The sequence below is a fragment of the Rissa tridactyla genome, chromosome 3, assembly GCF_028500815.1.
Source record: "Rissa tridactyla isolate bRisTri1 chromosome 3, bRisTri1.patW.cur.20221130, whole genome shotgun sequence".
NCBI lineage: Eukaryota > Metazoa > Chordata > Aves > Charadriiformes > Laridae > Rissa > Rissa tridactyla.
This window is the reverse complement of record NC_071468.1, coordinates 63032697-63046202: the sequence shown is the minus strand read 5'-3', so window position 1 is coordinate 63046202 and position 13506 is coordinate 63032697. Positions and strand designations below refer to the sequence as shown.

At 45.0% G+C, this 13506-nt stretch overlaps 1 protein-coding gene across 1 annotated transcript; it reads right to left on the bottom strand.

Moving 5' to 3' along the window:
• Positions 1–816: 816 nt before the first annotated feature.
• On the bottom strand, positions 817–12010 carry PERP (p53 apoptosis effector related to PMP22). Its single transcript, XM_054195577.1, has 3 exons — positions 11713–12010; positions 4006–4149; positions 817–3350 (listed from the first exon to the last, which is right to left on the bottom strand). Exons 1-3 carry the CDS (start codon positions 11921–11923, stop codon positions 3115–3117), a joined length of 591 nt encoding a protein of 196 aa, XP_054051552.1. The 5' UTR covers positions 11924–12010; the 3' UTR covers positions 817–3114.
• Between the last annotated feature and the right edge of the window lie 1496 nt (positions 12011–13506).

Here is a 13506-nt window from a genome sequence, read left to right as displayed (position 1 = left end):
CAAATGCTCTTCGTGTCAAAAAAAGGGGCATTATACAAACCCTCCAATTATCTTCAAAGCACTTAGGAAAATCTAAAAAGAACAAAAATATATTCCCTGCCTGTGTATATAAAAATAAGAGTAATTAAAGGGGGGAGGGTGAAAAACAAGCAAAAAAAAAAAAAAAAAGAAAGAGAAAAAAAAGCAAGCTGCCAGAATCCAGGGTGGTAAGTGTGTTTTAAAAGTAAGACATCTAAGGAAGGGGACAGCTAAAAAATCAGGAGAATGGTGAACCTGTCTTTCCATAAATCAGAAGCCACAGGCTGGTTTAAGACAGCGGTGGCTGACAGATTTGCCCTCTCAGAGGGAGAAAGGGTTGTTCAGGATAGAGGATGCCGCTGGCTGTATGCGGGCCATCCATAACCTGAGGTTAGAAATGGGAAGGTTTCTAATCACAGGAGAAGTGCAGTCTTCAACTGAAAATAGCAGATGAGTACTTCATCCTTTTCTCTATATTTAAAGTTCATGATCAGTATATGAAAGCTATCTGGCACAGTTTTGATAAAGAAAGAACAGGCTTCTCGCTTCTGAGACCTCCTGTAGACTATAATGGCCTTAAAACGTTTAGGGTTCCCCCTCAAGTTGTGATGCATTTAAGAGGTTTTGGCTTAGTAAAGACCTTTCTATGTCTGGCACTTCTGATGAAAGCACACAGCCGTGTTTTGCAGTGTATACCCAGCCTGATTTGACTGGAAAATGAAGCTGTTGCCTCCTGGACAGATGAGGTCTTTAACTTCATTTTATTAACCCAGCACTTCATGGATAGTGACATTCACGTTAAGAGAAGTAAAGAATGGCTATTTGCTTGAGTTTATGAAATGAATCAGCGAACCACAAACACCACCAAGTTTCTACAACCGTCAGTTAAAACAGTTTTAATTAAGCCACCACATTTGAAAGGAGTGCCACATACATTAGTATCACTTGAGAGTAATTGATGACTATTTGCAATAGCTTTCTCCCGAACATCTTAATTGTGTAACATGCTGGGTTTGCTTCCACCCCTCCCAGTATATTCAGAGCCAAGTTTATTTTACATTTGTGCTTTTTTGACAAGTTATGACAATGCTTATAAAAAAAACATACAAAAGACTTAAGTTATGGTAAACTATTACCAAACCATCCTTCCTTTCATTAGGAAGGGTGTCCATTTTCTTACATCTTCTCTCCTCAGCTTTAGCTGTGCAAGGATTTTTCAGACTTGGGATTCTCCGCCGTGTTTTGAATTCACTAGAAAGTTAGGTACTATCATTACTCATGATACAGATAAGTCTACACAGTATTCCCCACCAGACCGTACTGTACAGAAAAGAAGAAGAAAAAAAAATTCTCTTCTTCAGCAAGAATCATAAATACAGTTGATTGTATGTGCCACAGCTGAGCTTGTAACACAGTTCTGAAGTCTGCAGGTGTATAAAATAGAGGCCTGGAAGGGACCTTCAGAAGTCACCTGGCCATTCCAAAACAGGATCACATGCAATATACAGAATTATCAAATTTAAAAAGGTGTTACAAAACAGAAAGCTATACAATATACAATACAAGAAATAGCGGGCATTGAAAAAGCTTAGTTCTGAAGGAGTTTAGCTTTACAGTACGCTGGTTAATGCTTTATATATTGTTTTGTACATGTGCATGAATACATATACTCACACACTTACACTCTCCCAAGTACTGGGCTCACGATAGTGAGAAATAAGTCCCCAGCTGCTCGTTATATAGAGTAATGCATAGCATTTGCTTTCCACCCTGCCTGTACCCTGCCCAGAAATCTGAAGCTAAAAAGTCACTAGAGCTACTTCCCCCACACCTGGAAGAGGAGCTCCTCAAATGAGCCTCTTCCTCCTTCTTCCCCAGCTGAAGAAAGCTCTGACAAAGTTTATAGACCATAATTAAATCTGCTGTAAGCTGCTGCAGGTCCATGACCAAAAGAGACATGGCTCTGCCTCACTGGAATACTTATTTGGAATTGCTGGCTCCAGAAACACAAGCAAGGAGCCGGCCAGATTACTCCCTGAGACAGGTGTCTGTATGAAGTTTGCATACATAAATTGCTCACAGAACTGCTTTTCTATTTTTACCTGTTATTCCAGTGACTCACAAAGCATCACCAAGTTTACTAAACTTTGGAGTACCTACAGTGTGCTTTAGAAACTTTTGGAGGTTTTCAACACCTTATGCTAAGATTTCCCTCCAAAGCACAGCTGTTAATTAAAACACTGCAGTTTTAAAAAGGTAGACATAAAGAACGGTGTATGTTTCTACTCAAAGGTATTTTCTAAATCAGCATCCCTCAAATACCATGTAAAAGTGTATGTAGTTTAACATCTGAAAGTTTATTGATTCTCTCTGTGACAATGGATATTAAATTACATGGGGCTCCATCACAAGTCCTGCAGTGGACACAAAAACACCAGTAAGTGTTACATTAGCCACTGTTACACACAGCAGCTCCATGCTTTAGAGGAGATCTCCGTCCAACAGCAACAATTGGTGGAAAATAAAGTTTTATTTTCCTCTTAATTCAAATAGCTAATAGTCAACAATAGTCCAGTAACAGGAATGAGAAGAGATTCTTAGGCAGCAGGTGACTGCAATAGTCTCAGGGAAGCTCCTTCCTTGGGACTGACTTTGGTGGAAGACAAAGCATTCTTTGGAAGGTCGGGTTTTTTCTAGGTCCATTTAAGGCACTTTTGTCAGAGGTGAAAACAAAATAACTTGCAGGTCCCTCTAATGGGTTGTTTAAAATCTATCCTCTTCCTTTCTACACTTGAAACACTACATCTTTATTCATAAGCAAATGTTTGAATAAAATAAGGATGACTCAATTAGTTGGGAGGGGAACGAGCAAGTAAACCACCTAAAGAGAATCGACATGAGAATATGTAAATAATACTTTAGGTAAAAGCTATTTGCTTAAAGATGCCAATGTTTTTACTAATTTATCGCCAGGGTTAGTAAGAAATAGTCTGGAGAAATAAGGTGGTTTTTTTCAGTCTCCTATAATTGCACCGAATTTACATCAGAGGTGCTCCTCTGTTGTTTTGACAGTTGATTGTACTTGGATTCAATCTTTCAATTTAAGTATGGTGCTCTCTCTGGGGAGGAGTAGTAATAGGTAGGCTTGATATTTCCCAGGACTTCATCTTCCCAGTTGGGGAGGCAGCAGAAGAAGAAAGCACAACCTATGACAACAACAGTGCTGGCCCAACCAAAGCCATAGGCCCAGCTGAACATGTTATCTCCCATCAGTAGAATGTCTTCCGTGAATTTGACTGGGTAGATGACCAAGCCTATGATCTGGAATGCAGCTAGAGAGGGAAAGACAGAAAAAAAGAAAACCAGGAGTAAATGACCATTAATGTATTACATTTCCTACCAAAAAAAAAAAAAAAGATACCTGGAGTTAACTGCATATCCTTTTAAGATATGTAAAGATTAGTTTCAGTCCTACAATCAAATGTGCATTCTTACAGAGGTACATGACTTCTGGCCAAGGCAGATTCCCACGCCTATCTGGCTACGGCAGGTACAGCTGACATTGCCAGGCTGCTAAGGCACATACCTGCATGCCGTGACCAGTCCTGTCCTACCGCCAGGCACTGTGATCCCTGCAGAGCCGGTTACCTCCCGCTTGTATCATAGCCCCACCGCTCCTCCTGCCCTCGGGAAGGTGGGAAGCACCTGGGGCTCTCAGCTCCTGAGCCTCAGTATGTGACATGCACATCCAAAGGTGTTGGTTGCCCCTGTACTTTGCTTTTGGGAAGTGCTAACTGACAAAGGCCACTGGAGCTTCCCTAACCATTATCCTCTCAGAAAGTAAATGAACCTTCCCTTGTTCCCCATGAAAATGAGTCATAAACCAGACAAAAGAGATTATTTCATAAGGGAGGCTCCATCTAGCATGTTTTCCTGCTGATGCTTGTTTTACATCTAAAATAACCTTGTCTTTGTGCCCAGCCTTACCAACAACAAAGAGCAAGCCTCCAATTCCTCGCACAAAGTTGAAGCGGAGTATCTCAATTGAGAACGCGATGACTGCGAGGGCGAAACAGATGACCAGGATCACAAAGCCAACGAGGTATGTGGCAGCTGCTGCTCTCCCCCATCCTTGAAGAGAAAACAAGAAAGATGTTACACACAGCAGTGCACCGAACCGTAGGTCATTGCAGGTCTTTGGGTTCCTTGAATCATTTTTTGTTGAAATCCTTTACTGCAAGAAGTATGCCCTATGTCAAAGCAATACTGGGTGTCTCCAAAGCGCACAGCTGCAGAGCGGAGAGGCACCGTCGTTGGCAGAGCAGCACAGAACTCCCTGCCTGCTAACTTCTCCGTCTGAAGAGAGGGATACAGCGCAGCATGGTAATGGAGGTAACACCTCCAAACTCCTTATCTGTAAGAGACCCACAGACATCTAAGCAGATAGAGCACACAGCCTCTGAGAATCTACTTTATCATTATCGTTCCTGTCTGACATGCCAGTTTGCGAAACCACTTCCATGCACGGGGAAGTATGAGAGCAGACAAGAGGGTACCCACCACAGGAGATAGCTGCTGGGAAGTAATAGTGCTCTCAGCATTCAGCTTCTTGCCTGTTTGTTTATGACAAGAATAAAGTATGTGGAGCAAAATTAGCATGACCACAAAGAAACAGAGTTGGAACAGCTGAAGCAAGAGATGACAAAAAGAAAGCTGTTGAAGATAAATATCTGTTCACAGCTGAAAAGATTTTAGAAACAGCTAAAACGTAGCAGGTAGAGGAGAGAGAGCAGAGTCAGAGGTAGAGTGGAAGAGTCCTCTTTGAATCATTACTTTGACATTTGATGGGACGGGGTAGTGCAGACTCTTAGGTTCAAGCAACATCATCAAGCAACTGCAGGCTAGAGAGGCTCAGGCACGAAGCAAGTGGCCTTATCCCAGCACAGCAGCATGAGCACAGAACTCACCCACCACAGGACAGGCCCAGAGCAACAAAGGTAAGGAAACCTCCCAGAAAAACAGCTGGCAATCCTGCTTTCACAGTAACACAGGCTCGTGGAAAGGCCCTCATTACAGCCAGACCCTGTCCTCTTTAGAGACCAAGCAAGCAGTTCAGGTGAGCCCAATGCAAACAACAACAAGCAAAGGCGTCCCTGCCCTGAAGGCAGGATACCTGCCCACATGGGATAAACCATACCGGCTACTGCTTTGTTTTCCAGTCAGCTGTCATCACAGCTCACTTTCCACGTCTGCATAACGTGGGTCTCCACTTTCACACATTCAGACAGAGGTAGGGCCAGATCCCGAGCTCCCTCTAATGTAGGAATAAAGGGAGTGGCAAGATCTATGTCAGAATATTTTCCCAAAAAGTCTCTCTTTCATCAGAGCTGTCTGTTCCAACACAGCTGAAGCAACCCTGGAGACACCCTCCTTTCAAAGTAGCCTCTGTTCTTTCTGTACAAAAACTAAGAGGAAAAAGATGGTGAGACAGAGAACCTTTTCCTAAAGAGTTAAAATCCTCCACCTTAACCCACCTACTCTACTAGTTGCATAAATGGGGAAAAATTAGTAATTTGAGACAGAGAAGGCAGTAAAACTATCTCAGACACTTCTACTACGTACATCAATTTACTCTCTGAAAGCAAAGCACTGATTTACAGCTATTTTCATTAGATCTACCTGAACTGGTTTCTTCTCCCTGTATTCCAATAGCAAAAGTGAAGTCCAGCAGCCATCTGTCAGCCAGATCTCAGCCCAAAATCACAGAATGGTTCAGGCTGGAAGGAACCTTAAAGATCATCTAGTTCCAACCCCCCTGCCATGGGCAGGGACACCTCCCACTAGACCAGGCTGCTCAAAGCCCCATCCAGCCTGGCCTTGAACACTTCCAGGCATGGAGCATTGACAGCTTCCCTGTGCAACCTGAAATCCCCAACCACGACCACCTGAAGACAGTCATGCTGGCATAGACAGGGTAGAGAAAAGGGTTTTCTTTCCCCTCTCCCTTCTTGGAGCTACTCAAGACAGCAAAAACTTTTCAAACTAGTTCTCCTTCAGCCAGTTGGGCATGTTTCGTACCCCTTCCCTAAGAGAGCACTGCAGGGTGAGGAGGGAGGGAGGACACACGATGAGCGTCTGGAGATTAAAGCTACGTCAGTGGTCTGATAAAATCTGCGTCCCTAACGCAGGTACTGGATGTTGTCTCCACAATAGGATTTATTTAGGGATAACTCATATAAAGGGCTATTTAACCATTACACACAGCCAGCCCAGGAAAAGTGATTCAGACTAAATGACTTAAGAACGCTATTTATTGATATTTGTCCTATTAAGAAAATAAGCACAACAACAAGAAAAAACACTTAGTTATCAAAGAACCTTCCTTTTCAGATGCATTACATATGCTGGCACAGTGTAAGAAGCCAAGTCTGGCCTCTGCCTGATAAAATTTAGGTTGCAAACTCAAATACACCTGCAGGTTAGACACCCTGAGGTTTGGTGCAACACAAACATGACTGGAGGAGATACGAGTTGGAAAGCCCCCAGTGCTCTCTCTGCTATTTCCATATCCTCTGTGCCTACTTCAAAAGTGTAACAAGCTTTTGGATACAGGTCAGCCCCAGCTCTGCTCACAGTGATTTATTTTCTTGTCTCAGGCAACATGAAAACGACAACACATATAGCCGTAACATGTTTTGTCAGGAAGATTAATAATCAAGCCCAGCTTTGTTTCAGGTCTTCAGAAACAGGGCAGTAGTAGGCACCACCATTATCAAATTCAGTGGGGTTTGTGCTCATGTGTGACAGATCAGTGCTGGTGACCCCATACCTTCCTCTTTTTCTCCTGCTGGATTATCTTCTCCAGCAGCAGTTATCAGTTGGTTGATACTGATAAGACTGAATCATAGCTGCTCTCCACAGCGCTGGATGGGTCTTACTCTGGGCTGGACTAGACAACAGTCATCGAGTGGCCAGCCTGCCACAGGAGCACTGGTGGGAGTCATGGGAAGAGCATCAAAAAGCTCTGGACTTGTGTATATATACACAATGTGAGAGAAATCTCAAAAAAATTAACCGCAAGCCTTTTAGTAAGTGACTCATGGAAGAGGCTGAGGTGGGAGGCTGCACGCTCACCAAGCACAGGGTGCAGCCCTGGCACGCTCCTTTCCCACACAAACCATCGCAACCCCCGGCAACAGGGAGAGCTTTCAGCAGCGGGGATGAAATGGATGTTTCTCCATGCAGGATGCTCCTCATCCCCATACCTATCAAGTCAGGCCTTCCCAGCTCCTTTTCCGCTCAGAGACTCTGGAAAGCTGACTGAGCCCCCGCAGGCACCCAGCTCTCCTGTCTCCATCTGCAAGATCTTCTGCCCACGGCTCCAGACTGCCAGAAGGGAAGATGTGGGGGTTTACACTCTCACTCTTTGCTGCCTTAACAGCTGGAAAGACCAGCTCACACTCAGAGAAAGACGGATTAGCCCCAGTTTCTAGCTGGTTTGTGCTCAGAAGTTCTTTGTAATCACAAGACATTTAGCCAGAATTTAGATTTTCCATAAAACCAGAAAATTCTCAGGTCCCTTCATTTGGCAGACAGAGTACTTCTTACTCAAAATGTGCATAAATATGATGTCTGTTTACAAAATCAAAGAATAATGCCACAGTAATTTGGGACTGCATAAATAAGACAGCAGAAAAGCAGAACAATTGGAAGTATTAGCATTCCGCAGGTCTCTTTTGCCTCAAAGAAGAGTTCTTTGCATCTAATCAGCAGGAAAGTATTTATCAATTAGGTGGTGTTGAAAGAACATTAAAAAAACCAAACTGTTTGGGGGCTGAAGGTCTATAATTATTAGGAAGGATTAAGAGTTTTATTACATAGCTTGATTAATGATGTCTATGGAAAGGAACTAAGCTGCAAATGTTATCGTGCAAATAACTAGGAGGGGTTGGGATTATTTAAAGTTAATCATGAGCACCAGTAATACGATGAAATTAAAAAAAAAAAAGGCAACAGAGCCTTAGTGTTAGGTGTATTTCCTGATTGTACTTGGCCATGCCTCATCCTCACCAGGGAGGAGATGGAAGCTCTACAGGGTAGGATATTTAAATCTAGATTTCCCTTTAGAAATGAATAAAAGGACTGGGAAAATAGTCTAGCAGGAAAAAGAATTGCTACAGGATTTGAAGTAACAAACCTTTACCATCTTTGTTCACTCACTTACAAAAGCAGAAGCTAGTTTGTTAGCTTGTGAATAACTGGAATCTTAGGGTAGAAGTTTTTACCGTGACGTGCACAGATGAGGCACATTTTTACACTGTAGTTATAACATTTTTCTATATATAAATGGCAGTAGCAATTCTTGTTTGGCCTTGAGAGCCCATTACATAGAATGCCCCAAAATATCTGCTTTTGTAGAGGAAACAAAGGAGTAGTGGACTCTTAAGGGAGCACTGTCGGTAATATTTTCTCACTCCCATAATGTGCAAACTTCCATGGTAGCATGACTGCATATCCACCACGAGCACAGGACAGCCCAGAATCAAAGCTTTGCTGGGAGGGCTGGTTGGGATTTAATACTGGGAATCACAGCTCTGTTTTGGCTTTAGGAGTGCAGGAAAATCAACTGCTATATTAACAAACTATTAAATAAAAGCCCACTAGTACAAACTTGGCTTCAGTCACTTGGCTCTGCCAGGAGTTCAGGAGAGGCACAAACCTATAAGTTCCCAATTTTTAGCATCTCTGGGTTGCTGTAAGTGGAAGCGTGCCTGACTGGGGGGCAGCAAAGCCCACCGGCAGGGACACCAGCCTCGCCTGCTCACTGGGATCTTTTACTGGGGAGATGCAGTAAGTGTTTTCCGGGTGTAGACAGGGACACCAACGGCTACACCTCTGCCATTAGCATTTTCCAAGTGCCAGCACTCAGATGACGCTAAGTTAGTTTGTCTCGAATACAGCCTGGCATCATAAATCAGATGGAAGCATGCCTGAAGAGAGGCATACTGAGAAGATAAGCGTACCTGTAACATTCCTCCTTTATTTACCTGGCCCCTCAGTGAAGTCGGCACAAGCACTCAGCTTCACCAATAGCCTGTGGTATCAAAGTCCATGCCTCTGGGGACACAGGTACAGTGGCACCGCCAGAGTGAAACATGATTCACAAAGGCTGGGCTCCCAGGTTCCACCTTCTTTTTTTTTTTTCTTTGGCACCTACTAAGGATACAGATGAATGCTGCCTTTTTTCTAGGTCGGCTGTCTGTCGTGTTCTTAATGAATACCAACTGGCTGTTAGGAATATAAGAAAGAGTTAACCTCCATGGGATCACCTTTACCTCACACCTACACGCCCATCTTTTACAGTGGTAATTTGAAGGAGCCATTCAGAACTGAGAGGACACAGTCACCCGCAAATCTTGCTCCTAAACGTACAGCCTCATCACTATAAAGACAACCACCGTCTCCAAGTAACCACATTGCAAACAATCCTTGTCATATCTGATGGTTTACTGATATGTTTTAAACACACGGTCAACAGTTTAATCTTGCAATGGTCCAGACTAAGTCATCTTGAGTCATGTTACAGCGCAGTACAGCAGCTCCGTGTTGCAACATTTTGATAATACACAGACGCTGCCAGCCAGGTACTTCCCAGACACAAACCAGTATAGAGCTCTAAACAAAATCCCTTCCCCGCCTCCCTACCAAATGACATCCCTCTCTTCTTTTTCCCTTTCCACTTCTTCCCTCTCATGTGGCATTTGCAAGGGTGCATTAAGAAGCAATGCAGTTTAGGAGACACTCCTATTTGCAAATCTTTGTTTGTCTGTTCCTGCCCCTTTCTCCCCATTTAAAATAAGTGACTAGGCTGCTTTTTCTCTTCCTCTTCTCAGTACATATGCCACAGCTCAATTAAGAAGCTGTCTAATGGGGCTTTCTATTAATGGGGTTCCACTCTGAAGTTTTCGTTTCATCAGGAGAGGGGCAGGATGGTTAATGCATGGTAGTTATTGTATGCAAAACACAAGTTATGCATCTCAATTAATTAACTTTTATTTTCCTGCAGCAGTGCTGTAAGTGCCTGCTAGGCATTTTTTCTTTTGTAAATGCCCTCACTTATTCAGAGCCTAATTGCATTAGCATAGAAAAAGGAAACAAAGTAAATCAAACCTGAACCCCTATGTTACATCCTGTCTGCAGATGTAAATAGTACTTGAGTAGACACTGGCATTGATGTAATGAAAATTAGAGAAGAGACAAAGTCAAGTTGGTCTAAATAAGCCAAGGATTTAAATAAATTTTGGTTTAAGTAAACCAAGGCTTAAATAAGCGAAGTCAAGGATACTGTTCCTCTTTGACAGCTTGTTAACTAGAAAAAACAGCAGAAAGTTGCCCCACAAGGCTGACACAAAGCACACACCCATCAGTACTCAGGGACATGAGAAGCGGTGTCATTACAGGAGAAACCAAATTGTAGCAGCTCTACTACATTAGCGCTTCTTCCCTGTGCAATGCAAATTTCAGCAACTCTGCATTAACTTTTCTTCTTTGTCTCATGGGGGAGATGTAGATTTTTGTCATACTAGCCAGACTTCTTCCACCTACAGTAAGACCTGCAGTCTCACCTGGCTCAGAAATGAAGCCACTGCTCTTGCAATGCGTTGAAGGTTTAGCTTACACACAAGTGTTGCAATGGAAAACTTCTGGAAATCAGTTGCTTGAGCGACAAGGGATCTGCCTGGGGCAGCAGTCCCAGCTCTCCCAGCTGAAACACGCCCTTCCAGCTTCCCAGTCCCCAAAGTACCCTTGTCCAGGATCTTAAGGCGGGTCTCCTTATTTGTCCAAAAGTATTTTGTTTGAGGGAAATGCAGATGTAAGCAGACCCACATGTTCTAGCAAAAAAAAAAAAAAACACCACCAAAAAGTCCCCCAAAAGCCCAGAAACAGGGAGTGTGCAGTAAGAATATTATGCTCATGATGCCAGATACAGAAGCAGTTCAGCAAGTTAAAACAGAAGCCAAATTATCCCCTGATTTAGGCCCCAGTGCAACAGAGAGGTATATTCAGGAAACAGCATTTTTTCCATCTGCAAACCCACATCAGGCCATTTTAAACTACAGGTCGGGAGGGAACTGAATATCTAAATTCCCTTGGCCAGGCAGGGATTAAATTAAGGCGCTCTCTGCCTCCAGAGGGCTGGGGGAAGGCAGCTTTGCTACCATCCAGGTGGGGCTCTGTGTAGGAGGCCCTTCATGAAGGTTTCCACGTTCACCATACGACCAGTAAGGCCGCCAGTGCTGGCAAGTGCCGGGCCAGGCTGCTGGGACAACAGCCCACAGGTCACTGCGAGGAAGTAAACTGGAGAGCTGAAGGGACTTGTGGTCAGTTGGCTCTCTTAGTTTCATTGTAAAATAACTTTAAAAAAAAAAAAAAAACAAAAACACAACACAAAACGCCCTGACTTCTCAGTGTTGTATCAATAAGAGAAGATTGCTCTGAAGCAGTCCAGACCTGTAATTCTTGGCTGGTTTAAGCCCTGAAACAGCATTAGTCCTGGTTCTGCAAGGGAAACCTCATCCCAGAAAGCCACTGCTCCCCACCAGGGAACCTGCTGCTTTACAGCTGCCGACCCTGGGTGCAGCGGGTGGCAGGGGCCGCAGTCCCATGGAGCACCGGCGGTGTCCCCGTGCTTACCGTAGTCCATGAGGGATTCGCAATTCCAGTTGAGGGCGTCCGGGGTCCGGGTGCAGCTCTCCCACAGCGACGCTTGGTGCACGTAGGGCTCGGACTCGGACTCCAGCCAGCCCCTGCCCGCCAGGGCGATGATGCCCATGATGATGGCCAGCCCCAGCAGCAGGGGCAGGAGCCACCTGCACCTCCAGCAGGCGAGGCCGCACACCACCATCCTGCCCGGCCGGCCAGGGGTTGGGGACGGGACGGGGGACGCGACAGCCGGCGAGCTCGAGAGTGGCGGGTGCGGCGCGGCGGGGACGCTCCGCTGGGACGCGCGACTGTGTGCCGGCCGCTCCGAGCGGGCTTTTAAGGCGCCGGGGGAGGAGGGAGAGTCCCACCCACATTCCTCTGACTAAGCCTGGCGGCGGCCGCAGCCGGTGGGAGCGGCGGAGAGGAGGCGAGAGGAGGGAACGGGCTCTGCCCCGGCCCCACGCCAGCCCCGCGGACCCCCCGTCCCTTCACTCGTCCTACCCGGGCTCGGTTGACCCCTTGCTGGCTGCCACCCTCCCGCCTCCCGATCCGCTTCTCCGGCGTGGCCCCGCCGCCGCCAAAATGTGACCACGGCAAAGAACTTTCGAGTCTGGCTTGGTTTCGCAAGCCCTGCCTTCTCCCGAGCGCTGGAGCTCATCTGTCTCCTCTCTGTGCGTTCGATAGACAGATCATCTTGACCCAACATTCATAATCCTAACGGTGTTCGCCACTTCAGGCACCAAAAGCTTGTAACAAGTTGCTTGGCAGCTGAAACGGTCAATTTCTTGCCCGGTTTTTGGACAATTTTTAACGCAAATGAGAAGAAAGAAAGGTGTTATATGAGGATGGGAATGTGACTTTATTAACACGGAAGCCATCACTTGTCTGGCATCAAGCTCAGCATTAAGCAAATGCACATTTCCTAATGGCCAGCTAATGAGTGCTTGATTGCAATTGTGCTCTGGCTTCCAACCTGACTGTGCTGGACACAGTCCAGCAGTGGTACTTGGGACTCATACTCCTTGATCTTTCCCCATTCCATGTCTGGAACTACACTCCCGAGATGACCAAAATGAAGGCTTCCCCCCACCATATGACACAAATGAAAACCCAAAATTTTGGTCATGGGAGAAACACTTTTCCACAATAAGATCTACACACATCCCATCGCATCATCCCAGCGCAAACTCTCATCATACGAGCAGACACGTGCCTATCACAGGACTAGGGGTGCATGCATTTTGGGCACGTAACTCACACACATTTGGGCAACTCTTGGAGCAGCTTCAAGGCCTCACAAAGAGGTCAGTAGGATGACAAATCTTTGAGGTCTGAAGGGATGAAAAAGAATAGCGGGTAGGTGGGATTACATGGGTTTCGTGCAGGGAGGGGGCGTATGAGTTCTTATTGGACTGCATCAAATGGGATTTTGTCACAGCTGTGTCAAACATGATCAAACTGTGCCCAATGTGAGGAGGGATGGTCAACCTCACTTGCGTACTGATTGCTGGCAAATGCTAGGGAATGGACTGTGATGCTAAAATCAGAACAATAAGATGATACCACCATAGGCAAGTTGCAAAAATCTCAGGCAGGTTACCTCAAACCACGTAGAGTTTCACCAGCTCTGTCAACATCCTCCCTAAAGTTCCCACCAGAAAAATCTAGAAAGATGTTGTATGTATCTAAAAAGTATGTACTTGTATGTACTTGTTAATACAATGTGACTGAAAAATGGGATTGAGAAGTATTAAGTCTGACAATAATAAATAAAGTATACCATTT

What these genes read in the sequence shown, in the direction of transcription:
- PERP (XM_054195577.1), bottom strand. Translation starts at nt 11,923, where the DNA reads ATGGTGGTGTGCGGCCTCGCCTGCTGGAGGTGCAGGTGGCTCCTGCCC. An exon ending in CGAATCCCTCATGGACTACG is followed by an intron (nt 4,150 to 11,712) that starts GTAAGCACGGGG and finishes TTTCTCTTCAAG; the next exon opens with GATGGGGGAGAGCAGCAGCT. An exon ending in AGGCTTGCTCTTTGTTGTTG is followed by an intron (nt 3,351 to 4,005) that starts GTAAGGCTGGGC and finishes TTCCCTCTCTAG; the next exon opens with CTGCATTCCAGATCATAGGC.